The 27,712-nt window shown below is 44.6% G+C and overlaps 1 protein-coding gene across 3 annotated transcripts in view; it reads right to left on the minus strand.

Moving 5' to 3' along the window:
* Positions 1-6,777: 6,777 nt before the first annotated feature.
* SCAF1 (SR-related CTD associated factor 1) overlaps positions 6,778-27,712 on the minus strand; it is a 30,834-nt gene continuing 9,899 nt past the window's right edge. For 2 of the 3 annotated variants that reach the window (XM_088462583.1, XM_088462586.1), the window contains exons 7-11: positions 18,573-22,145; positions 10,548-10,630; positions 9,946-10,206; positions 9,473-9,601; positions 6,778-7,615 (exon numbers count right to left, since the gene is read on the minus strand). In XM_088462583.1, the coding sequence (XP_088318709.1) occupies positions 7,430-7,615; positions 9,473-9,601; positions 9,946-10,206; positions 10,548-10,630; positions 18,573-22,145 (4,232 nt within the window). In that variant the 3' untranslated portion in view covers positions 6,778-7,429. The remainder of the gene's footprint in view (positions 7,616-9,472; positions 9,602-9,945; positions 10,207-10,547; positions 10,631-18,572; positions 22,146-27,712) is intronic. The other variant, XM_088462587.1, reaches the window with a different exon arrangement.

The raw sequence follows: 27,712 nt of genomic DNA on the forward strand, positions 1-27,712 counted from the left end.
ATGATGGCTTGCTTCACTGATAGTGACAGCTCTTTGGATCTCATATTGAGAGTTGACAGCAACTGATTCCAAATGCAAATGTCACCCCTAGAATCAACTTCAGACCTTTTACCTGCTTAATTGATAATGAAATAATGAGGGAATAGCCCACACCTGTCCATGAAATAGCTTTTGAGTTGATAGTCCCATTACTTTTGGCCCCTTAAAAAGTGGGAGGCACATATAGAAACCGTTGTAATTCCTACACCGTTCACCTGATTTGGATGTAATTACACTCAAATTAAATCTGAAAGTCTGCAGTTAAAGCACATCTTGTTTGTTTCATTTCAAAGCATTGTGGTGGTGAAGAGAGGCCAAAATATGAAAATTCTGTCAATGTCCCAATATTTATGGACCTGACTGTATCTTTCTCCATTTATCTCTTTCTAAGCCTTAGTGAATAGACCCCAATGTTTCTGTCAGTTGTTTTGTTTTCTATATATTAACTTGTCAAGCAGAAGTTGGTGATGATGAGTTGCACACGTTTCCTCTGGATGCATCTATATAATCGATTTTAGGTTGCACATATCTTAAGTTACATAAAACTCTAAACACAGATCATGAAATGTAAGTGTGCAGATGCAGTTTTCTGTGCATGTTTTCAGGAAATCTTTGTTCCTAGAGACCAGCGCATGCATTCCAGAGTCTACTCAACACCTACCCCAGTGAAAGGGAGGGGCAGCACGAAGGCTGTACACAGACCCCCTCCTCTCACAATCCATCTCACATATCAGTGGAGACACAATCTATGGCCAGATGTGACCAAGGGCAGAACATTTTGTCCCCTATGGTAGGTGCTATGTTTGATGTAAGCCTAACAAACACTGCAAACCATCTAAAGCACACTATCCTTACCGTGAAGCATGGTGCTGGGACATAATACTATGGAGATATTTCCCCTCTCTAGAGACAGGAACCCTTCTCAAAATAGGAAGAAATTTGGATGAAGTAAAAATGCGTCCTCTATCGGTAGCAGGGGGATCAGGCAGTGCTATGTTTAGCCCCTAGGGGGCAGGGAACAGGAGTAAGGCTGATTCCTCTTTCTCCTTCCTATATGGCCCCTGGCTAAATGTTTTTTTTTTTATGGTCTTTCTGTGGAGATGGGCACGGGCTTGCAGCCCTTAATTATTTCCACCTGGAGAGTGGCAGATGGGAGCAGTTGCAAGGAGCACACATCACAAGAGAAACTCGCCCACGACTCTGTAGCTTAAGTGGCTCCCTGGCTGCCTAGAGTGAGGATAGGTTATTTAATGCTTAGGACCCATACAGCATAATTGCTTTGTCTGCACCAGTCTATACGATGTCCATGGCATGAAGGGAAGAATGTTGGCAGCACACTTTGCGTCCCACAATCTAGGGGGCCTATTAAAGACTCAAGCCAACCAGAAGGTGCTTTTTTGTTGTTTACTGTAGTGCATTCTTATTCCCAGGAAACAATTGCCTCATCAACAATTTCAAAAGTGCAGACATTGTGCAGAGCCAATATCTGTGGAGGGGAAGGTATTCAGGGGGGTATCTCCTAGACACTGCAAATAGCAGGAGCCATGGCATAACAGTGTCTCCTCTGCAGCCAGTGTAGTCCCAGTACACCCGCTTCCTATACTTATGCTACAGCTGCTCCAATCTTCCACATCCCCTACATACAGTACTTGCATTATCCTGCCACTGACCTGTTTGTGACCACTCACCGGTCCAGCTTCTAAGGAAATATCCTGGTACCAGGGAAAAAAAGGACTGAATGCTACACCGCCAAGATCACCCCCATCTCTTCCCTATTAACTGTGTGGCAAGTCCGATTTCAGGAGTCCTTATACAAGACACAAAGTGCTAGGCAGTAAACTCAGTGGACAATTGAGTGATGGGATTTCAGTCCTTTAGGATTTAATGGAGGGCCACTTGACAGGGTCCCTTTATCAGACTTGGGAAATATATTTCCTTCAGGTTCTGGAAGCATCTCATTGGTTCTGTGGCTTTTTCAGGTAATCTACTTGTCCTGACTCCACTGATCCCAAAAACTGGAAGGGGTGCAGGAATTGTGCATCATCCCTGACTGGCCCAGACCATCCTGATTCAGAAATCAGTATCTTATTCGATCAACCTTGGATTTATCTACTTCAGATGGACCTTCTGTCTTGAAGTCCCTTCTTTCTACAGTGCTCGACAGAATTGACTTTACATCATGGCTCCTGAAGCCATTCATAATACATATTCAGACCATCATGTGGTTATGGCGGCCCTCGTCTTCCCTTATCTATATGGTATGTCTGACCTGGCCTGGTTTGAAGGACAGTTTTATAGCTTACGTATTTGGCTTGTTTGCTTCTTCCCTCCCAGAGGGGCATGGAAAAGGACCTTGCTTTGAATTCAGTCAGTTTCTGTCTTTTCATTGTATGTGGATCACCACCTGATGTTAGAGAGTGTTTACCAGGGGTTGCCGTGTTCAGTCATCTTTTACCTGCATGTGTTCTGAAGGTCCTGCAGGTTGTCCTTTTCAGCATCTTCATTATTCTATGCGTTTTCTAAACTAATGTTTTGGCTAGGCACTACTCTGACTTTCTCTCCTACCAATTCCCACACCTTGTCTTTTACAAAATCAAGGCAGCCTTTCATATGGTTCAGTACTTCCAAACTTAGGTGCTTTCTGGGTTTCACATTAACCAAGAGTTGCTGGTGCTGTTTGTGAGGTTACTGGTTAATAATTATCAGCGATAGCTGGTCTCACTGAAGGCAGCCTTGTGTTCTGTCTACAGCCAGTACCTCTGTTGGTAATATAGATATTATGGGTTCCAAATTAGATAATGACATTAGATAATGACATTAGATAATGACAGTTGTTTGCCTATTTTTGCACATGAACAAACCCAGGATTACAGGTAACAAAAGCCAATGGGTTAATTGTACAAAAAAACCTTCAACTAAGGGGATATAAATACAGATTTCCTTGGAGCAATGTCCTTGTCCTGAGCCATACTAGTCCTTCCTCTGCCAGCTGAGCAGTGATTGATTACGATGTCCCCCTTCTATTGATAGGAACAATAGGGAACAAGGTTTTCAGAAACTTGCCAATACAATCTTGGACCAGCCCAGGAGCAGTAACAGTGCCATACAGAGCATGAGAGAGCTGCTGGCAGTCTAGCTCCCATGGCAGTGTGGCTTCAGTAGGAACAGGTTTTGATAACATCCCCTGCCGCCCCACATGTAGCATTTTCTTATCATGCTCAGCTGCAACCAGACCGAAGTAGGAAACTGCTGAATGAAAACTTAATTGGCTAGAACAATCCTTGTGAAGAAGACGCAAAGCGAATATTGCTAAGTCACAGCTTTTAGTCATAGTTAATATATACTTGCATTTTGTAGCAGCAATTTAAAAAAAATCTGCTATATGTTCTGGACACATTAGCAATGGGAAAAAAGGTGCCTTCTCAGAATTGCCATAGTCAAATCATTTTCAGACTCTACTTTACAAAATCGGTGAATGTTCCGAAGGCAGAACTCCATTTCCTCTGTTGGCTGGTCAACAACCTCAACAGGGGTCGCCCCCTTCACCATTTGGGATTGGAACATTGCAACAATGAACACAAAGTTGAGGTTGGGCTGGTGTTACTCTTTAGTGCTGCTTTCAGGCACTGTAGCTCCAAATACATGTGATAGAACTGGAATCGATTTTTCAATGATCTAGTCAGTGGACACCAACCTGTGTGAGGTCCATAATGACACAGTCTGACAGTGCCACAGCCGTTGCATAGTTCAACCATCAGGGAAGCATCAAGAGCTTCTTTGACATGAGAGAAACCAGCAGGAAGTGGTTGGCAGTATGTAATGTTCCGGCTGCTGTGACAGTGTTTATTCCAGGGGTGAATACGTTGAAAGCATATTTTCAGAGCTGTTCTTCAAAGAGAGGACTCTTTCACCCTGAAGTGTTCCAACATATTGTGGAAAGATGGGGCCACCACCAGAGGCTGATATGACGACATCTTGGTTGAACCATAAAATGTAGTGCCTAAATCATGACTAGAAGTGATCTCAGGGTGTATTTAGTAGATGTTAGTTCATTGGAACTTTCACCTGATTTACCTGTTCCCTCCGTTAGCAATGCTTTAGAGGATCGGTTAATTCAGATCTGGTAGCATCAAACTGGCCAAGAAGATAGTAGTAACCATTCTCAATATGGCAGCATTTGGCAATAACCTCAAAGAAAGACCGGTTATTTCATCATCAAAGCTTAGCATGACTGTTCAAGCTATGAGCCTCTCAGTGGTTAAGATCATGTTTTAAAGCTAGAGAAAGCCAGCAGCGTTGTGTAGAAAACCTACATTGCATGGTGTCAAAATAAGGGGTTTCCTGCCTCTTTTCAGACGGGCAGGCTACTGGTTTTCTTGCAAAAGCCTCTGGATGGTGGTTGGAGACATAGGACCGGACACAGACACTTACGCTAATGCAATTGCAACTGTATTCTTTCACTGATCGCAGTTGCTAAAATATGCTAATACTTTCCAAAGCACAACCGAGCATAGGGACGCCCCCACTGCTGCCTTCTCAGATCAGTCCAACGACGTACAACAGCATAAACATCGTTGCACATCGGGCAGTCACGCTGCATATACAGCAATTCTGACAAGCCGCAAACACCGCAGCTCTCGTGACACGCAGAGATCGCAATGGCTAACTTATGCACGCCCATGAAAAGTTGTTTAAATGGTCCCGACACGCCCACGTTGCCTAGCCACTCCTCCCCCCAAACGTTACCCGTCACTCACTTTGCGAATAAATCCAGTGCAGGCGTCATCACAAAACAATCGCTGCGTGTGCACAGTGCGGCTTACACGCATGTGCAATGTCAATCGCTCTATTTGCATAAATGTCGCCATTGCGTACATCTCTGAATCAGGCCCATAGGTCACTGATGGTTTAGGTTTCTTCCAGAAATAAACTGGCACTTTTACATAAGACTTTTTTTTGAATCTGCAAATTCAATGTTTTTATCTTTTGTCAAAAAATTTTCAGCTTTATGCAAACAAAACAAAGCATTTGCGGGGAAAGTGGTCACTGTGCTACAACATTTTGATAAATGGGGCAGGCTGGCCCAGCACTCACTAAAGTGATACTACAGATTAGTTTGTTTTGTATAGAAGACTGGCCCTGATTCAGAGCCGGACGCTCTGAAAGAGAACTCGCTCTGAATCGGGGCGTTTTTTTTTTTTTGGAGTGGCATCCTGGCCGCTTGCATAGCTATTGCGAGCGGCCAGGATGATGGTCGCGATGGTCAAGACCATCTGGCTTGCGACGAGACCCTTATGGTAGGATCTAGTGGCCGCAAGCCCCAGAGAGCTTCTGGCTCTAATAGAGCCGGAAGCTCTCCCACTGACATCACTGGTGATGTCAGTGGGGTCGCCCACAAACGGCAGGCGTTCGCTTGGGAACGCCTCAGTTTGTGAAGCCGCCACGCCTCCAAAACGGTGCGAGCTGTCGATTCCGCCCCCCCTTTTGGTGCGAGACCCGGAGCGATGGAGGGCCCATCGCTAGCCGGGTCTCGCGCATGCGCACGTCAGAGAGGGCTCCAGCGTGCGCAGTGGACAAACATCGACCCGCTCGCGAGCGCATAGCGCTTGCGAGCGGGTCCGAATCAGGCCCACTGTTTCTTTGTATGGGAGCATGTGGCTGGTAGTTTTATCTGGTTGAGTGTTCCAGCTCCAATCAGCAACTACAGATGTAACTTGGGAGTATGAATAAACAAAGCCCTTGTTTGTGAGCTCTGGGGTTCAGTTACTATACCCAGAAAACATCCGTGATAAACTCCAGGTATTCTAAATATTACCAAATGTATATTTTCTATAAAAACCAACAAGATATAAGACGTAAACTTCTGTGATTCCCACACAGGTGTCAAAACAATTACTGATCTTTGGTTTTGCTTTAAATGACCCCACTGTACTGTTAGTCACAAATGATCCATTTTTAACCTACAATGTAAATATAGTTTGAATGCTCCAGCATCAGCAAGACTCATGTTACCCAATGGCTGCGGCTTGTTAAAGAGTTGCTACTTTTGGCAAACTCCCAACACCTTATTTGAATTAGTCCCCATCTGTTTGATCGTTCCCATGTAACCATTACGGCTACCAGCAACCTGATTCGCTGTTCCTGTGTAATCAGCTGCACCTAAGAACTCGATACAGTGATGATTCAATATATGGATAGAATAAAACATTTGCAGACCCACCTAGTGCCACAAATCATTATACTGGGGGGGGGGAAGCAGCAATGGATCTTGAAGCTCTGGTCCAATCATCTACAGCAGGGGTAATTACACATACGGCGTTCCAGCTGCAGTGGAACTGCACACACCAGCATGCCATTCCACAGTTTTAGCATGCCCTAACAGCAAAACTGTGACAGGGCATGCTGGGATATGTAGTTCCAGAGCAGCTGGAGGGGCTCAATGTTCAATACCCCTAACTCTACAGCTCCCCCCTACCCGCCACAACACCTGATCACCATCTACAGCAGAGTTCTTAAAAAAAATTAAAATAAAAATGTGAACATTTGGTGTAATGCTCCTCTTTAGTATATTGCGAAGCGTAGAAAGCTGCCGGATCCTGTTTATGTAAAGAAGACATCCGTTATCAAAACACTAGGCATATACTAAAGAGGAGACTCATAAAAACTTTAATTAAATTATACACAACTTATTAAAAATCGTACTTTGGTGATGTGTAAAAAATAAAATAAAAATAATAATAAAATTTACAAGTGCCGACAAGTCGGCTCCTCTTTATAATGAAGAATATATTAAAGTTGTATTTAAACAGAACCAAAACGTAGTTTACAAGTGTCTGGTCTAGTAAGAGGACAATACACAGGGCACAAAAACATCTGTTGACAAGGACAAAACCCAAACAGGAAGAGAGGATTACAGGATGGCGATTTAATACAGCTAACAGCAGAAGGCGTTTATAATAACAAGACCCTGCGACCCTGGGGAGGATAACTCTGGTGGCGTCAAATCATGCAAAATAAAATAATGGGGGGGGCGGGGATAATGTTCGTGTAAGAATTAAAATATGGTAGAAGATATGGATAATAAAGCTGCAAATTTGTGAAGCAAAAATATATTTACAAGAGACGACTATTTAAAATGCGACTGCGCAGGACACAGGAGGCCCGTGCGGGTCTATCTAGCAGCTCCCAGCTCTGTCTGACAACAGCACGCGCAGAGCAAGGGGACTGTCGTTAGGAGTCACATATATTTCATTTCTAAAGATAGGTTTCTCTAAAGTTCAACATAATTTGCATAAAAGCCCCCCCCCTCTTTTCACTAGCGATTCTTTGTTTTAAATTTAAATTGACAAATTATGTGAACGGGTACAGTATGTATTTAGTCCACTTCAGCTCAGATTAACGGTAAAGGGGGTATTCCTCTATCCATAGACCCTGACTCCTTCCCGCTGCGGTAACTGCTCTCGTCATCGTCCATTTTCTTGCCGTGTTTCCGGAAGTACTTGTAGCGCTGGACATAGGCTTTCACCAAATTATTCACTTTAACTGGGTTAATTTCTCCACTCTTGCTGTGGCAGATCTGTGAGATATGGAATAAAAGGAACCAATTATTTGTCTTCTGCCTAGAAGAGATTGGATGATACTTATACATTTATAGCACAGTAATGGCCAGTGTCTCAGCATATCGTTGGGCCTTTCTAGAGCGCAGAGATATTAGACAGGCTGATTGGGCAAGTGATTACAGGTTGAGTCTCCCATATCCGAATATTCCGAAATACGGAATATTTTTAGCATGACTGAGAAAGTGAAACCTTTGCTTTCTGATGATTAGATGTACACAAACTTTGTTTAAAGCACAAATTATTAAAAAATATAGTATAAAATAACCTTCAGGCTGTGTGTATAAGGTGTATATGAAACATAAATGAATTCATGTATGTACACACTTTTTTTGATGCACAAAATTATTGAAAATATTGTATAAAATGACCTGCACGCTCTGTGTATAAGGTGTATATAGAACATAAATGCATTGTGTGTTTAGATTCAGGTCCCAATCCCAAGATATTTCATTATTTTATGCAAATATTCCAAAATACGGAATATTCCGATATCCAAAATACCCCTGGTCCCAAACATTTTGAATATGGGAGACTCAACCTGTACCACAATTAAAACCTAACTTTAGGAAATGCGCACATTCCAATGTTAATGGTAAGATAGAAAGTCCTGCTTACTGTAAACTAGGAGATGTGTACAAAGCAGTGTAAATGAGGTTGTAAGAACTAGAACCCAATTACCGAACAACGATGTAGCAAATAAACAAATTGGGAGCAAATGTAAAAAAAGAAGCAATTTGCTACTGCAATAGACCATGTTGGAGCGCATGGGGTGCGAGATAGGTATGCAATAATGCCGGTGGTCAAAATCCTGACGCATGCAGGTAATTATACTATTCCTAACCCACCCCTCCCGCAGCCTAACCCTAGCTCTACACTCCCGCAGCCTAACCCTAACCATCCCCCTCCTATAGCTCCTAATGCCTAACCCGAATACTCACTGCCAGGATTCTGTCCGCCAGCACTGTCTGGGGGTACAGATGATTTATTTATTTTTGCACGCAGGGAAAATACTGGCTGCTCTTGCATGCAGCGAATACCGGGCACTTTCTTTTTACACCGACATTTAGAATTAAACTAGGAGACAATCCTCCCTAACTTTGAAGGCCCCCTCACATCAGCAATTGATTGCAGCAATCGTGCAATTTGCAATCGATTGTGTATAAATATCTTTCCCTTTTTCAATAGATTGCAGAATTGCCACAATCAATTGAAAAAGGGAAAGATTTGTATACACAATCGATTGCAAATTGCACGATTGCTGCAATCAATTGCTGATGTATGGGGGCCTTAACTCTCTCTGCACATTTTATATCTGCCCCAGCTGTCATGCAACATGGTTTTACTAAGGTGCACATTTCTTTTTATTTCTTTTGTCCTAACTCTGTATCAGGCCCACCAAACAATGTGTGAGAAAGGTGGGTTGTAGTAGACACTTGGACACAACATCCAGAGACCTCCTGTATTATATGAACAAAGCGGGTTACCGCCCATGTGAGCAGACAACACATGCTTATCTGTGCTTCCCAAATGTATTATAAGCAGTTATGAGAGAGAGCCCATTTCCAACTCATTCTGCTTTTCCAAGGGCCTGAAGTATACGGGAACCCTGTTGTTGCAACCGCTTCCTGTAATGCCTATTTATATGCACTGTGCATTTATGAATAATAGACCTGCACTGGAGCGAGGGACAGTGTCAAAAGGCCTGTGCTCAGTTTCCCTGTGGTTCTAACACAACACGACAGTTTAAATGTCACAAACTATACTTTATATGAGCCAGAATCTGTCCCAGGTTAGGAGTACCTAGACAAACTCACCTTATGTACAGCCTTTCGCAGTATATCTTTATAGTCTTCCTTCGTGATCTCTTTCCTCTGATAATACGGTTTAATGGCCAGTTTCACTTCCTCCACGGCTCTCTCCTGTGTGTGCAGCTTCTTCAGGTACTATTAAAAAAAAAGATTAATAAAAAAACATTGCTTAATGCTAATAGAACCTAGTGATCTTGGGACAATTGGAACATCTGACGTCATCCGTTCTTCACGCTGCCACTGGGGTGAAAATAAAGCAACAAAAAGCACTGCCAGTCTTTCAGCCAATGAGGATCATATAATAAATTCTAAACCACAGCGACCAGTCAGCAATTAGCTCTCATGGGCCTACTGTCAGTTAGACAATGAAAGCAAGTATCTGGTTGCTATACTGTAGTTACATATATTGCACTGAAATTAAACGTTAGTAAATAAACCCTGAATTGTAAATGAAGGGATATTGGAATCGTCACAGATACCTTGTCAGTGTCTCCTCTTCCCTCGGAACTTGTGCTGCCTTCCCGTTTCCCCAGCTCGGCAAGAGACGTAGTGTTGAAGAACGAGCTGGATGTGGGACCAGGGAGTGCCTGTCCAGTTGGAGTAGGGGGGCTTGAGTTGCTGCTGAGGGGTAGACTACCATGAAGATGATATGGGGGAAGTGAATGGCCAATAGACGATAAGATGGTAGGAGGTGGAGGATGGCTAACCAATGAGGTAGAGGGCTGGTTTTGACTGAGGATCTGTCGGGGGGAAAGACAAATGTAAATTCCCAATACAATATATATTCTTAAAATGATTAAAATGTTGCAGGGGAATACATACAAGAGTTTTGTTAACACTATATACTGTATTTCAACCATTGCTCACTAGTGGTTGCTTATCCCCACTTAAACCAGGCCGTCAACATGCCAGGAAAATAGGCATTACCCTTTAGCAGGTTTATAGAGGACACAAGCTATGTATGAGCAAACCATGTGTATTGGTGTGGATAGAGAAGCCTGGCATGGAAACACCTCGTCCTGTCAATATCTGTATCAGGCAGGAAAATCACCTGGGATAGAACAGTTTCCAAAATCCATACCTGGTTGGTAGCATGGATGAGCTCCTGTGCCTTGGCTCGGCTTGCCATGTTCGCTTCTTCCATCTTGAAGAGCAGAGCAGTCACTGTGACACAATTTACATGAGAAGTGTTAGACAAAGTACTGTGTGTAACCAGGTTCTTGCAGGAACAGAACTCAGGTTTTAAAGTTAGACTTTGGCAGTGAATAAATGAACTGCACAATCCATCAAGAAGAAAAAAAACATTTTTAGGGCTTGGACACACGGGTGCCAACATTACCTAATGCACAAGTGCTTGGTAAATGCACTTTATTGCCAGGGCCGGGGAGATCCCCGATGGGCCGCTCTGCCTGGGGGATCAGCCTCCTACCATAGGGGGGGAGGGGTCAATGAGTCACTGTCTGGAGGCTTTACCTCCCAGACTTGTGGACGGATCACCACCTATATCGTCCTGGCAGTGGTACTGGTGTGTGGTGGACGCAGGGCATGGCTTAGTAGCACCAGCAGCGAGGATCGCCCCTCCCTCCTCTTGCTCTAGGCAGTTACAATCACCTGCCCGGCCGGCCGCATTATATACAATGTGTATGTATTCTATGTATATGTACATTGTGTGTGCAGTCTCTGTATGTATGCATATGTATCCCATGTATATGTACACTGTGTATTCTATGTATATGGTGTATGTACACTTTATTTATTTTTTGCCTAAAAATGTCGGAACTTGGTTGAGAACCACAGGAACACCCTCCTTATGTTTAATTAGCTAAACATATATATTTTTTAATTTGGCCAATAATTATGTAATTTTTTAGATGAAAATGTGCAAATTGAAGGAAAATGGGTTCATTGATGTGGGACAGGTATATGGGGGTTCTACATGTATATGGGGGTGCTACATGAGTGGGACAGGTATATGGGGGTGCTACATGAGTGGGACAGGTATACGGGGGTGCTACATGAGTGGGACAGGTATACGGGGGTGCTACATGAGTGGGACAGGTATACGGGGGTGCTACATGAGTGGGACAGGTATACGGGGGTGCTACATGAGTGGGACAGGTATACGGGGGTGCTACATGAGTGGGACAGGTATACGGAGGTGCTACATGAGTGGGACAGGTATACGGGGGTGCTACATGAGTGGGACAGGTGTTTTTAAGATTGCATGGGGTGTTAAAGGAGTGTTTCGAAAGATTTTTTTAAAAGTGTCATTAAATGACACAAATATATACTTAGAGGCATTTTTATGCACCCACAATGTAAATGGAACAATAATTTAGCAAAAAAAAAAAAACTTCCTTTCTATTATTTCACTGTTTTAGAAATCTGCATATAACAGCCATTTGACAATTTAAGAACCCCAAATACTTTTATTATGGCCACTAATACATTTCTATACTGTTATCCTATATCACTTTGCCCTACTTTGGGGTACAGACATTGAACCTGTAAAATTTTGTGAAGGTATGGACAGAAGACCAACCTACAACTCCAGTGAGGTTCCATGTCCCGCCACCCAGAAAGCACTGACCAACCTGGTGGACACCTTAAGGCCCCTACACACGGAACGATGTAGGCAACAATACAATCTAGTTAACAATTTCCCTTGAACTCTCCCTGGCACGATATGCACCAAAAATTCCACAATCTGACACAAGATCTATCGTGTCCAATCTAAAGATTTGCATATCATTAGATCGTGCATAATAGCAGACAGATACATACACGGATCAGTGAGATGCGTGATGCAAGCATGTGTCACAGATGCACGCACTTGTGGTTCTCCCAGTACCAGCATGAGGGGAGGCTAGCTGGGACCTGTAGCTCTACTGCAAAAGACAATATTTTAACTTTTATTATTTGCACCACATTTACACAACCAACTTGGCACCCACCACTCCAGGAGTACTGGGGATAGCAGGGCTTTCAGACTAGGACTGGGGTGCCCTGGAGATGGGGGACCCCTTTATTGGGGGGGGTTTCCAAGCTCTCCAAGTATCCCCGGCCTGGGCAGACTAGCTGTCAGGGGTAATGCTTTGGCTGGGGGGCCCAGTGAAAGGGTTCACCTGGCTGTGACATTACTCCCCCGGTAGGAAGAGCTCGGTGCTGGTTATGGAAGATACAGGGACCCCTACTCATTTTGTCCCCTGTATTTCCTAAACCAGGACCGGCTCGCCTGAGCCCAGTGCTGGTTGTGCTAAATACAGGGGACCCCTACGTCTTTTGTCCCCTGTATTTTCACAACCAGGACCGGCTGTGAAAAGTCCGGGGCTGGTTGCGCGGTTTTATTTTTCACTTTGTATTATAATTTTAAAAAAAATTTTTTAACACAGATGCACGTACAAATCTCACTGATCCGTGCGTGCATCAGTGTCTCGATGCTTGCATCACGGATCTCCCTGATCCACGCATGCAAGTGCCACCGGCATCGTACGCGAGTCCAATCGACATATCGTTTGGGCAAGAACACTGAACGATATGCCGTTGGATCATGTACGAGATCGTCAGATCTTGCCTGCAGCAGGCAAGATCTGCCGATACGACAGACGACCCGTGGGTATACGCGCATCAGCATTGTTATTGTGAGTGTACACTAACAATTTGCACATATTATGCAAGATCTGTCGCTCCCATGCATCGAAAACGACCAGATCGTGCATATCATCGTACCGTGTGTGGGCACCTTGGCCTGGCGATTAGTGGCTATGATCCATTGCAAAATAGAGTGAGAAAGAGTAGGTCTTACTCTCCACATAGATTTAAAGGCTCTCGTTACATCATAGTGTAAAGTGACAACCTCAGACTTATCAGGCATAAAAAGCCAGAAATACAATTTTCTGGTGAATAAATATAAATTTGCATTGACAAGGGGGATTTGGTGGAACAACCTTTGTGGAATATGGGATAAGGAGGCTATAAGACAAAGATGTCAGCTCCTTGCTGATTATCCCCCAGCTTATGCTGAAAAACAGACATATAAATCACAGTGCCACATCCAGACAGGACTGTAGGACAGACAGAAGGGCGTGTCAACAGACAAGAAGAATCGGGAACACCATTCTTTGAAAACCATACAAGATAAAGTACGCCTTGGGGGGGGGTATTAGGTTTAGGCACCACTGGGTGACGAGGGTTAGGTTTAGGCACTAACGGGGATGGTGTGGGTAAGGATATAGGGTGGGGAGGGTTAGGGGGAGAAGTGGGGAGGGTAAGTATACTTACCCGACCCCTGTCGGGATATCACTGTCGATATTTTGACAGGAGGCATCCTGACTGCCGGTATTACATACCAATTTCAAAAAGCCATGCTGTCATATGTAGACGGAACAAGTCCTGATGGAAAGAGGGGCCTGTTTTTAGCAGGGCATTGCTGTGTGGCAGCTGCCAGGGACACTAGGATATAGTTCCCAGGGACGTCATGGCATTTTCTGTTTTAAGGATGCCCCTTGCTCTTGAGCACAATAGCAACGCAAATTTGAGCTTTAGAAAAGAAACTAATCATGTAGAGCTCTGGCGTCAAACTGCTGTGTGAAATGATGGTATATCAACTGAGGAAATCTGCTATCCAAATGTCCACTCTCTGAAAGACAGACAAAACGGGTGGTACTGTTCTGCCCCATGCATCATCTTGGATGTTGTTTGCATGGCAAAATGACACCTGGTTCCCCCTTGGTGGTTGATGTAAGCGACCGTCAGCATATTGTCAAATTTAACTTTTCCTAGTCTGTCCCTAAAGAATACCTGGATTTTGATAGGAAGTGATATTTCTTCCAAGACCCTGCAGTCGAAGGGATAAGGTCAATGCTCCCCTAACCGCGGAGGCTGGCATACATGGTCACCATAGTCCAAACACATATGGAGAAGAGATGGCCCCCCGTTGATGTTTTGGTCTGTCAGTCAACCAGAAGCAAATGTCAAGTCTAGGAAGACAGACAAATGATCTAGGATGCCAGGAGAGGGATGGTTCTCAACCATCTGGCCAAGTTCTCCAACTATATAGGTCCTGAATGAAAGCAAGTGAATTACACGGTTTCAAAATAAGAAACTTTTTTTCCTAGGAACTTCATGCCGGGAAGGATGGAAAGTAGCATAAAAAAATAACAGTTATCTGACCTAGGACTGGACCATACAAATATTCCCCTCCAGCAGAAAAACAAAAACACTCTTTGCCAGCTTTTGTCCAAGAGGAGACCCAGGCAGTGACGTGTGGTGAGGTTAATGGCTGGGAAGGCACTGGCTAGTATCAGAGTTACATTTACAGATACATATGGGCATTATATAAAAGTGCAGCAGTATGTAGTGCTGGAAATGTGGTGTGTTTTGTTCAGGGATGTGCGGAAAAGGTAGACAGGGGAGGCAGTGCCTCACTTGCCATACACTTTTTACTCCAAAGTTTTGACTATAAACATGATTAAAATAATACAAAGAAGATATTTATAATATTTTCTTTACATTTTCCTTTTACTTTTTATAGTCAAAAGTCTGGAGTATTCCTAAGTATGACAGAAAAGGCTCTCCCTTCCCTGACCGCACATCACTGGACCCAGGTATATCATATGCTGAGCCAGAATCAGACAGGACTTTGGCTATTATCCAACCATGCAACTCCAGGGTCTCTGTCGCAAGGTTCAAGTGATCAGATTCAAAATCAGATTAAGGGCCTAATTCAGACCCGCTCGCGAGCGCTTGCAAGCGGGTCCATGTTGGCCCAGTGCGCATGCGCGAGACCCGGATAGCGACGGGCAAGCCGTCGCTATGGGTCTCGCTACAAAGGGGGCGTGCTGTCGATGGTGAGTGACAGCACGCCCCCTTTGGTGGGCGTGCCGGGGGCATGGATGGCCAGATGGAGGCGTTCCCTACCGTGTGGGGCCGGCCCCACTGACATCACAAGTGATGTCAGTGGGATTGCTTTCGGCTCTGATAGAACCGATAGAACTCTTGGGCTTGCGGCAACGAGACCCTAACACAAGGGTCTCGCCGCACGCCCGATGGTCTTGACCATCGCGACCATCATCCTGGCCGCTCGCTATAGCTGTGGGTGGTCACCCACAGCTATACGAGCGGCCAGGAGGCCGCTCTAAAAATTCAGAAGGACGGCCCTGATTCAGAGCGAGCGCTCTGTCAGAGCGTCCGGCTCTGAATCAGGGCCTAAGTTCGATCAACTAGGTACCAGAATTATTGTCGAACCCTTGGATCGAAAAAAAGCGCCATGACAGCCATCACCACAGGGAAAGTTCTGAGTTCTGTGGCCAAGTTTAAAGTGCTTGGAATTAAAAAGAATTGTAAACCCTCCTTGGAAAGGAACATTTTGCCCTGTCTGATTGACAAAAGGCCTGGAGTCTTCAGACTTCGAGTATGGGTGTATAAACAGCTCCAATCGTTTAAATATTTAGTGTCTAATCCTCAGCCTCCACTCTAAACCCAAAGTTAAGTGTCCCCCAGATAGGATGAAAGAGGAAGTTCTGTTTAGTTCCAGCACAAAAAGCACTGAGCTGACAAATGGTAACACCTCCAGGGTCTTTTTGAACTCTCTATCTGCTTCAAAGAAACACATGCAAAGACCCAGGCCTGCATCAAGAACAGCATCACCAAAATAGTCTAATGCTTTCTTGGTATAGTCTATCAAAGACAGCAACTCACCACTGGGCAACCCTGTGTGCAGGCCTTCGCTAAGCTGTTACGCCCCATTGGATAACCATTTTCTTCTGGGCAATCTTTAATAGAACCAGCATTTGGCACAGTGATGTGGTAGCTTTTAAGAAGAGGGCAATGGACACCATCCACTTTAGGTGGAGTCCCCAGTGTACCATGATGACTTCAAGCACGAATAGCTGACGTGGAAGCTGCGCTGTATAACAAAGTGCCCATCAGGCTTTGCAAACTGTGGTGAAAAAGGGAATTACATTTTTTTTTCTTTTTTTATTTAGCGTTAAATTAAAATCTTCAAATTCAAGGTCTCATAGGGCCTCAGCCTCCTCCTGAGAGGAGGGAACAAAAGGTGAACCAGAGGGGAACCCTGGTGTCTGTGGTGCCTGCTGGAAGCAGAATTCAGCATTTTCTTGGTAAATTCTTGGTTCACTATTGTGGACCCAGAATGGCTCTTGGACTAGTGTTGGCTGAAATTAAGTAACCGGATCACTGCTAGGTCCTATTTGGGAATGTTGCTCATCTAACTGTGGGTGAACTAGCCGCTTGGTCAACTTCGCACTGAACAGTGCCAAAGTACTGGCCCACTCTGGCTCAGCTACATCATTAGGTGGCAGACATGGACCCTGAAGCCCAGCTTCACACGTTACACATAGGCGTCTTGCTCGGAGCGCCCATTACTGCATTTTTAGCAAGTAAAGCATTGGCCAAATTTTCCTCTGGCATCCTGGACAATGACATAATTTTGATATTTACCTTTTAGTAGATAAACATTTAAAGTATATATTATATGATTTATACATCTCTAATATATACATATACATATATATATATATATATATATATATAAGGAAAGTGTAAGCCCCGTGGGCAAAGGGAAGAAGGGGCGGGGGGAGGGGGGAGACGTCCAATCTCAGGGTTTTGTGAAATATACCCTGAAAAGTGTGCGGAGGGGATTCGCGGGGACAGAGCTTTTGTGCAAGCTCTGTCCCTGCATGCAATATCTAACACAGCCTAGTGATGTATTCAAATATTAAATTGCGAATCCTGGTGATTATATCCCATCCGTATCTGAGATGCAGATTGTGATAAATAGGGCCCGCAGGGAGACGGTGAAGGGATTTGGGGAGGGGAGGGTATGGGAGGGACTGCAGCTATACTACAGAATACATCAATATATCAAGTAAAATCCCCTCCAGAAAGGATACCATTAGACATATAGGGCCAAACGTTTAGCCCGCGTTTTGCAGGAGACGGCACAATTACGTCGAGATAGCCAATAGATTTAAAGCTGCAATTAGTTTAAACCAGGTTGGTTTTGACTTTAAACTAATTGCAGCTTTAAATCTAGTGACTGGTAGGTATCGCTCAGGCTCGGCTGCCGCAAATCGTTGGCTTTTACATTTGGCCCGTAGGTATAGCTTTCAGAAGCAATTTCCATATAATAGTTTTGGCTGCAACAGTTTCACTTACTGCTTGTGTTGTGCAACCAGAACGACAACAATAAACTTATTACACAGCAGCTGGGTAGCCACACTTTCAAAAGCAGCTTGCATAAGACGTAAAGTAACAACTGCACCACCTAGTGGCCAAACAATGAAGTGGCAAAAAAAACAACAACTTGTATTGCATCTTACTAAGGGCTAGATTCAATTCAGCGCAATGCTGAATAGCCACGGGAGGGACCTCAAGCATGTCCTGCAACAGTTTTAGCAAGGCCAAATATAAAAACTGCAGCAGGGCATGCTGGGATGTGTAGTTCTACAGCAGCAAGAGAGAAGCTTATTGCCCACCCCTGCTATAGAGTATAAGGCGTTTTTTTAAGCCTTAGAAATGCACATCCCTAATTTTTATAGTCTTTACTGCTGCTGGAAAAGTGCAGCACTTGCACAGCTCTCAGCTTGTAATGAGCCCTTGAAGTGCTCTGCGGAACAAGGTCTGCTCAACTATAATCTATTTCAAGAGAGTGTTTCTTATTGTGTGTGCTACAGTTGCCCAAATTGTTAGTGGTTTCAAACCTGCTTGTGTGATTCAAGGAGCTTGTGTGACAAGTGCGAGGGAAGTTGCCAACAGGAAATGTAACAGATGTAAGAAAAGAAGGCTTTTACGTAGCCAGGACGGTATTTCAGCTAGCTATGTTCACTGGCTACCTAATGTAACCTAGTCAAGAGAAGTCGCTCAACCGTTCGATAAATGCTTTCCATGACGGGAGATTATTCCCTGTTGTATGGGATACAAGTGCTAAATATGAAGCAGGATATTACAGCTTTGACCAATCAGGTGCTAGCACCTTAATAAAAGCTACACATGCCACAGTTATATATGGAAGCACTATTACGTTTTAGTTCTAGAACTTAACCTGTAAGAGAAAACATACAAGGGAAGGACACGAGATACTTACATGCCAACACGCCACTTGTGGCGCAGTCCACTCCTGACTGGAGGTTCCATGACATTGGCGCAGGGGGTGGTGGTGGAGGAAGAGGACGGGGTGTTTCTTCTTTAGGCTCAGAAATGCTGTCCACCTCCAAGTCCGTACTTCTCTCTGGGTCTGGAGGAAGTTCCTCGGGCAAGAATGACACATCTGGAGTCTTGCAGCTACTGTCTACAGTTTGTGAATCGGGAGTGAGTTCCTGCTCATTGGCCGGCTTGGGGGGGCTGGGCGGTTTTACTTTAATTTCGGTTTTCTCCGTGTCTGACCATATTGGTTCTTCTTTGGCTTCAATTGGGCTTAGTATCTCCTGACTGCAGCTATCTGCTTTAGACTTCTTCAGTGAGGCCTTTGTTTTTAGCTTCTTCTTTTTCTTCTCCAGTGTCCCCTTGGGTTTAACAAGAACCCCTGTAGCTCCAGCAGGCTTTATTTTCTTAACGCCAGTCTTTGTTTTTAAGCCTTTAATTTTCTTAGGCCTCAGAAGAGGCTCTTTTACGTCATCAATTTCAAGTTTAGGTCGACTGATCTTGGGATCCGGTAGCTTTTCTTCAGATTTGAGAAACGGGGAACGGCTCTCTCTGTCACGACTGAATTTGACCCCAATTGAACCCGCTTCTTTAACGGAGGTGGTACTACTGACCCCTTCACGAATCAGAACAGCCACTTTAGACTGAAGTTTAACCTTCCTGGTTGAGCTTCCTTTGCCATCTTTATGACTCGCCTTGAGTTTTTTTGGAGTCTTATCTTTCTCTAAGCGAATTTTTTCTCTGTCTAACTTCAAGGACTCTGGTTCTGGATCAGGTGCATCTTTAAATCGTTTTTTATACCTCTCATGGCTGTCGTCTGTGTACGTTCTCTTCCTATCGCGATCTTTAGAGATTTTCTGACGACTTCCCCTATCTTCCTCTAGCCGCTTTGTATCAAATTCCACAGGTATCCTCCTCTTGATGGACTCGGACTTCCCAATATGCCGGTCAAACACCCGGTTACGTTTTCCGTCCCGATCATCAAGAGTTTCGCGATCAGAATAGGTTTCAAAGCTGAGTCCTTCTGAATCATAAAGAACTTCTCTTTTTCCAGAGAGCTCAGGAGAGCGAAGCAATTCCTCCCGATCCAGTTTCTCTTCTGGATTAACAGTAATAGTCCTTTTAATAGTAAAAAGATCTGCATTATTAAGATCTTGTATTGATGGAGGCACTACAGACCTACTATCTCGACGCTTCCTCTCCAACAGTGACGGGGTTTCTACCTTCGGTTCGTCTAAAGAGTGCCTTGGTCTAATTTTCTCTTTATCTCTTCTATCAATAGAGTGGTGTGAAGACCTCCGGTCTTTCTCTCTTTCCCTAGATTTAGACCTTGATCTTTTCTTCTTTTTTTTCCCTTCTGTCCGATGTTTCTCCTTGTGTTTGTCTTTTCGAGACCGGTCAGTACTGGCAGAATGTGACCAACGAGGTCTCTTCTCCTTCGATTTTGATCTGCGGCTTTTCCTTCTTTCAGCTGACGTGCGAGAAGACTCCACAGCGGATAAGCTGGTACTTATTGAAGGAGACCAAGAGCGTGATCTCCTATGGTCTCTAGAATGGGAACGTGAAATCTTATTATCCTTATTGTAAGAGCGTGACCTGGAACGCTTGAAGTCCTTACAATCCTTGATTTTTTTCGTACTGGACCACATGGCTGTTGAGGTCTGCGGTTCCTTTGATTTCTTCCGTTCCCTGGATCTCTTTCGTTCTCGTTTAGATTTTTTACGACTATGTGAGCTGGAAGGAGAACGAGATTTTGAATGTTTCTTTGATTTTGCAGGGGAGTCAGATTTTTTACGATACCTCTCTCTACGCTGGTTTGTGATCTTCCGTCTCAAGTCAAGGCCCTTCCATCGGCTTTCCATCTGATTTTCTCCAAAATCAATCTGTAAAGCTCCTTCCTCATCCGAATCTGCATGCAAAGAAAGAAAGTCATCTCCTTCAACTATCCTAAGAGGCCTCTCCATAACACGACACCTGCTCCGGAACAAAGGCATAGGGCTAAAACAATCTTCATCGGGCTGGACAATCTCACCTTCTTCAATTTCAGAATCGTATTTGCGATCAGAGTCATCCCCCCGATCCCTCCTTTCGGAGGAGTGTTTCCGCTTATACCGTGATCTCGACTCGCTTCCGAGTTTGGCAATTTTTTCTAACCGTAAATAGGATTTCATGTCAGGTTTTGCTATAGACTCTAAGGAAACTTTTATCTCGATTTTAGACTTAGATTCCGCTTCAGATGTAAAGTCTGACTTCCGACTAAAGTCCTTTCCAACATCCACAGTGAAAACGCGTCTTATAGGCTCTGGTGATACATCTGATGTACTAGCTTCATTCAGTGTCGAATCAGCCAAAGGTGCTTCTTTATCACATTTTTCCTCAGATACATCTCTAGAAACGTCTTCTACCTCCACATCTTCTGTTGTGTCCAGGTCTATGCTGGAGCTAGGACTATAAGGTTCAAAATCCAGCTTTGAAACATCCTTAGAAGCAGAATCTGAAAAATCTTTGGAAGTTCTCGGTTCCATTTTATTACTGTCAAATTCAATATTACGATCAAGCTCTTCAATCCCTTTAATTTGATCAGATTCACAAGGTTTGAAGCCTTCATTTGCACGATCAGCGCCAGGGCAATCTTGGCTCAAGCTATTTTCGTCATATATACCAGCCAAAGCTTCGGAGATCCGACCTTCAGGATGAGTTTCACTCCCTATCTCATCATCATCGTCGTCATCCTCATAAGGAGAAGGGCTGCGCTCGGAAGAACTGGCATTAGAGCCGGTAGGGTCGAACGGATCATACTTTTGATCTTCCTGCTCATCTGGTTCCTTCTCTGGGGAGTCTGAATAAATATAATCTCCATTCACATTCTCCTCGTCTGTTGGGTGAAAGGGGTCATAAATATCTAGGTCCTGTGACCGATTAGACTGTGCACCACTGCCGCCAGTAGAAAGAACGGGGTTCTGTGAGGAAAAGGACGAAGAAGAAGAGCTTGTATCTGTTTTTTCCAAAGAGCCCGGAGGCTGCGAATGCTGGTTATTTGATGTAGTGCCTTCTCCACCGAGAGGTCTTTGCTGTCCATCAGCTACCCCAGTTCCATTTCCCAAAGCCAGTCCACAGGACACTAAACCATCTGATTTAGTTTTAATAAATGAATGAGCACTGCCATTTATAAGGCTAGTCCTGCCTAAGCAGACGGCATCTTGTACCCTAGAGACTGAGAAAGCATCCATCGGGCCGTTAGCAGTCCAGGGAAGTCCAGGTACCACAGTTGCTGTTGAAGGACTTGTCCGCAGTGAAGTTCTGTCTGAAGCTTTGTGGTGTACAAAATGTGGTTTTTGTACTGCACTACATTTTGTGCTCATTTGAGTTCTGTGCAGTGTACTGGGTGTATGTTGTTTTATGTCCAAGGGACAAGCGGATCCCAGGTATCGCTCGAGTCTTGAGGGTCTGAACACTGTGTCTTTATGAACTGCTGATTGTCCTCCTGTGAGCTGCAACCCTGAGGTACTTAGGCACGCTACAAAAAATAAAGAGGAATATAATAAGTGAACATGCAATCAGGATCTACGCTGTAACACAATACTATACAAATAAAGCAATATTTTCACGTATCACTCACACCTTGAAGTCATAGTCAATCAATTCTTTAAAAGACTGTCCTAAAGTCTACATGTCACAATGAGATGAAACGAGCCATAGCAAATTAGAAAATTATCATGATCAAAAAAGGATGTGCCCATGCTATTTCTAGAGCTTTATGTTTTGACCGATGACTACATCTATTACAAATTAAAATATCAACCTGCCAACAAATTCAAATTACATTTGCATCCTTATTTACTCTCTGAGGGAGATGTATCAAAGTTTGTATTTCAAACCACATTCATAGTCATACAATCTTCAAAACAGCAAAGTTCTTCCTCATTCTGTGAGTTGCAACAAGTGATTTTAGTATGGGTGGTTTACAATAACAAAAGGTGAATTTAAGCTGTGTCTTATGACAGTGTTAGACACCTTGCCAGGTATATACTGAACACACCTCCAGAGCAGTCAAGACACCTACTGCCACATTTCTGTACAGCAATTGTCTTTTTAATTACAGACCTGCTGTGTATGTGGGATTTACTATAACTCTGAACACTTCTTGTGGTGGGATTCACTAGAGGTGTCGATGACTATGGTCAGCCATAGCTCCATCCCCCAATAAATACAATTTTTATTTTTTTATTTATAGAATATGAGAGTTATGGTAAAACTTACCTTTGTTAACTCTCTTTCTTCGAAGTCCATAGGGTCCACAGGGAGACACTGGGTTTTGGTGGGACCTGGAGGATCGCACACCAACAGCAAAACTTTCAATTCCCAGGATGCTCCGGTCCTTCCCCCTATACCCCGCCGACAACCTGAGGGCACTACAGTTTTGTTAACAAGCCCAAGGCAGGAGCAGGAGAGAGAAGGAAGACTGGAACACTGAGGAATCACACTCTCACACAGAGAAGGAAACAAGTGACCAAGAGAAGAAACCCATAGAGGCCGGGTGCCCTGTGGACCCTATGGACTTCGAAGAAAGTGTTAACGGTAAGTTTTACCATAACTCATTTTCTTCTTCAGGGTCCATAGGGCTCCAAAAGGAGTCATTGGGGATGTCCCAAAGCAGTGTTTCAAGGGCGGGAACGCTCCTGCGCTGATAAGAGAACCCTACCCGTGAAGGAAGCATCCTGAGAGGCAAATGTATCAAAGGCATAAAACCTAAGAAAGGTGTGGACAGAAGATCAGGTGGCCGCCTTGCATAGCTGTTCAGCTGAGGTGCCATACCAGGCTGCCCACGAGGGACCCACAGAGGGAGAAGAATGAGCAGTGACTGTAGTCGGCACAGGAAGGCCCGTCTGCATGTAAGCCTGTGAGAAAGTCATGCGAATCCATCTGGCCAGAGTCTGTTAGTTAGCTGGCCATCCCTTCTTGTGGAATCCATATAGGACAAAGAGGGAGTCTGATTTCCTGATGGAAGTAGATCTTTAGAGCACGGACCACATTAAAAAGATGCCTCACCTGCAGAGAGGTCTGGCGAAGGCCAGGACCACAATTTCTGCGTACAGGTTGAAGCGAGAAACCACCTTGGGAAGGAAGCCTGGGCATGTTCGAAGAACAGCCCTATCCTGATGAAATATCAAAAAAGGAGGAGCGGCATGAAAGCACCCCTAAGTCCAATACCCTACGGGCAGATGCTATAGCCAGAAGAGTCTTCGCAGTGAGCCATCTGATATCCACTGATTTTGAGCACCAATGACAAATCCCATGGAGCCACAGGAGGGACAAAGGGAGGTTGTATCCGTAGAACACCTTGCATGAAGGTGTGGACATCCGGTATAGAAGTAATCTTGAGCTAAAACAAGATAGACAAAGCAGAAACTTACTTATTGGAGGGAAGAGATATGCCAAGTGGAAGGTCCATATCACCGACAAGGCGTCTATGTAGGCCGCGTCTGGGTCCTTTGTTCTTGCTCCATAAACTGTAAGTTTGTTGTTGTGTCTTGAGGCCATGAGATCCACTTCTGGAAAACCACATTTGTCCACCAGAAGCTGAAAGACTTCTGGAAGTTGAAACCATTCTCCTGCATGCACGTTGTGACAGCTGAGGAAATCTGCTTCCCAATTGAGAATACCCAAAATGAACACTGCGGAAATGGCTGGGAGATTGCATTCCGCCCACGTGAGAATGCAGGACACTTCTGTCATTTCTGATTGACTTAGAGTGCCCCCTTGATGATTTAGGTAGGCCGTGGCGTTGTCGGACTGTACTTATACTGGTCTGTTTTTCAGAATATTCTGAGCCAGAGTGAGAGCTCTGTAAATGGCTCGAAGTTTGAGGATGTTGATTGGCAACATTTCCTCGACTGGGGACCATCGGCCCTGGAAGAAGTGTTGGCCGGTTACTGCGCCCCACCCACGGAGGCATGTGTCCCTGGTGAGCAGAGCTAAGTCCGGGATCCAAATGGGACGACCCTGGTTCAAATGGGGAGTCTGTAGCCACCAGGCTAGGGACAGGCGAACCTCTGGGGGGAGGGATCATCGTCTGGGATTTGAGCAGATGGGGTAGGCCGGTCCACCTGGAGAGGATCAGGTGTTAGGGCCTGGAGTGAAACTGGGTGAACTCCACCATGTTGAAGGTGGACACCATTGATCCCAAGGCATGCATTGCAGAGTGAATCGACACTTTGCGATTGTGAAGCAGTCTGCGTAGTCTGTACTGTAGTGCTGAAATCTTGTCTGCCGCCAGGAAGATTCTCTGAACTTGAGAGGCCAGGAGGGCTCCCAAATGTACCATCCTTTGAGGAGGGGGTCAGGGTACACTTTTTCTAATTGATCAGCCAACCGAGCATTTGTAGAAAGGTGATGGTTACCTGCAGATACCGTTGAAGTGTCTCTGGGGAGCTTGCCAACAGCAAAAGATCGTCCAAATATGGGAGCAGTCTCATCCTTTGACGACAAAGAGAGGCCGCCATAACTGCCATGATCTTGGTAAAGTCCTGAGGGGCCGTTGAGAGGCCAAACAGCAGAGCCTGAAATTGGTAATGTTGCTGTAGTATAGCAAACTGGAGATATTGTTGATGAGAAGGTACTATAGGTACATGTAAGGTAAGCTGAATGTCCAGGAATACCAAAAAATCTCCAGGCTCCATAGCGGGGTATAGGGGGAAGGACCGGAGCATCCTGGGATTGAAAAGCTTTGCTGTTGGTGTCTGGTCCTCCAGGTCCCACCTACACCCCAATGTCTCTCTGTGGAGCCCTATAGACCCTGAAGAAAAAAAACACACATTATTTTGAACTAAACCTGCTCAATACACAATTATTGAAAATATGTTTTCAATGTACAGAATACACAAATTAATTAATTTATTTATTACCAGTTATTTATATAGCGCACATATATTCCGCAGCGCTTTACAGAGAATATCTTACCATTCACATCTGTCCCTGCCCCAGTGGAGCTTACAATCTATACTCCCTACCACATGCTCACACACTAAGGTCAATTTTGTGGGTAGTCAATTACCCTACCCTTTATATTTTTGGCGTGTGGGAGGAAACCGAAGTACCCGGAGGAAACCCACGCAAGCACAGGGAGAATATACAAACTTCACACTTTTAGGGCCGTAAGTGGGAATCAAACCCACGACCTCAGTGCTGTGAGGCAGTAATGTTAACCATTACACCGTCTGTGCTGCCCAATAGAATAAAATAAACTCATAATATAAGTACAATGCAACTTTGGAGTATATACATAGGGGGCAATTCAATTCATGGCAATGGGGACAAAGTGCCATTGGAACTCTGCAAAATCCAACATCGCCAATTTTCCTTTGCAAACCATAGAGGTCCCTAGTAAAAATGGCAGTGTTGGGGAACCGTATTCTAGCGCAATGTGCACAGCTGCACTTCGAGGTGAACTGAATAAAGAGTCATAGCATGCAGTATGGCAGAATATAAATGCACCATAGAAGAACCCTGGAAAACTTTTCAAGACATTCAATATATGTGCATGTGCGCTTTACAGACAACAGAACATTCAGAGACTGGGACACACTTCTGTTTCTATAAATTTGCCCTCTCGTGCAGAGGACTTAGGCAATGTGTGTGCAAGTAACTGAACCAAGCACTTTTGGGAGAGGCGCTATTCTAAAATAAATAAGATTGACCGCTGCCATTCTGAATAGAGTGCTGAAAATATAACAACCTTTGGGGCTATTTTGAACAGCACTCAGACCAGAATTAAGATGCAGACAAAATGTGCTCTGTGCCACGTCTGACTGTACAAGAAACAGCTTGTAATGAGAGACTGAAAAGTACTATTACTAGACTTGGAATAGTTTTTGCGTAGACTGATAGGTCCCAGGTGAGTTTTCACCTTGTTATATGGGGATGAAATAACATCCGGTTCAGGACAGTAATTCTCTATCACATCAACATCAGAAAGATGAGAAACTGCATCTTTTTAAATCAGGACTCGACAAATCCCGGGTACCAGATCACCATGGTGACTAAGATTTTACACCTGGCAACTGGACTTGCAGAGGACCCTGGGGAGAGTGAGGTTTCATTTAAAAACTAAACTCTGCTCCACACTGAATGACTATCACATCCTGAGTAAGGCATGCAAATGCGGATTCACACCCATATTGTGAAAGCGCTGTACATTTTCAGCGGGTCCTGCAAGCCCTGGCTTTCATCACAGCATTAGTACTGCTTTGAAAAAGATTTCCCCAGCTGCCTCCACCTTCCATTCTGTCATCACACGCAAGGGAAGGCTAGCTCCCGGGTCCCTGAGTGGAGAGGATGACGCTGAGCTTTCCAGAAGGGGCCCTGGCAATAGCAGCCACACAGAATCCCAGGCAGACTAAAGCTGCGGAGACCTATTGTGCGGGGGGAAACCAAATGCTGCTGGCTGCCCTTCCAATCTTTCTGGACAGAGGGACTGGTTTGTCAGGAAGCTCTCTGGGCTGCTCATACTGCAGGAGCTCTCTGCATTTGGCTACTTCCTGCAGAACACGAAATGTACACTAGCCAGCACAATAGAAGGGGCAGAGCGGGCTGGGGCTGCTGGATGAGACCACCTCCCAGGACACTTTGACAGAACATTCAGATACCTTCACAAGGATGAGATCCACATCATCTACGGCCCGGTATTTCTACAGCTGCCCAGCTACAAGTCAGTCAGTTACTTGCTTACCTATGAAGTGTAAATGAGACCCAGCCAGGTCATTCAGCTGGTGTCTCAGATCCCAGCCCAGGTAGGAGATGCAGGGACAGCAGCCATGTCTCCCTGTGCACATTAATTAAATTATACATATTGGCAATGTGGTGTGGCATACTATGTATTGCAAGCACAGTGGTGTGGCATACTAGGTATTGGGACACTGGTGTGGCATACTATGTATTTGGGCACTGCTGTGGCACACCAGGTATTGGGGGCACTGTGATGTGGCATACCAGGTATTGGGGGCACTGAGATGTGGCATACCATGTATTGGATACACTGTGGTGTGGCATATTATGTACTGGGGCACTGTGGTGTGGCATACCATT

Source organism: Taudactylus pleione, unplaced genomic scaffold, assembly GCF_031769625.1.
Source record: "Taudactylus pleione unplaced genomic scaffold, aTauple2 ptg000051l, whole genome shotgun sequence".
Taxonomy (NCBI): domain Eukaryota; kingdom Metazoa; phylum Chordata; class Amphibia; order Anura; family Myobatrachidae; genus Taudactylus; species Taudactylus pleione.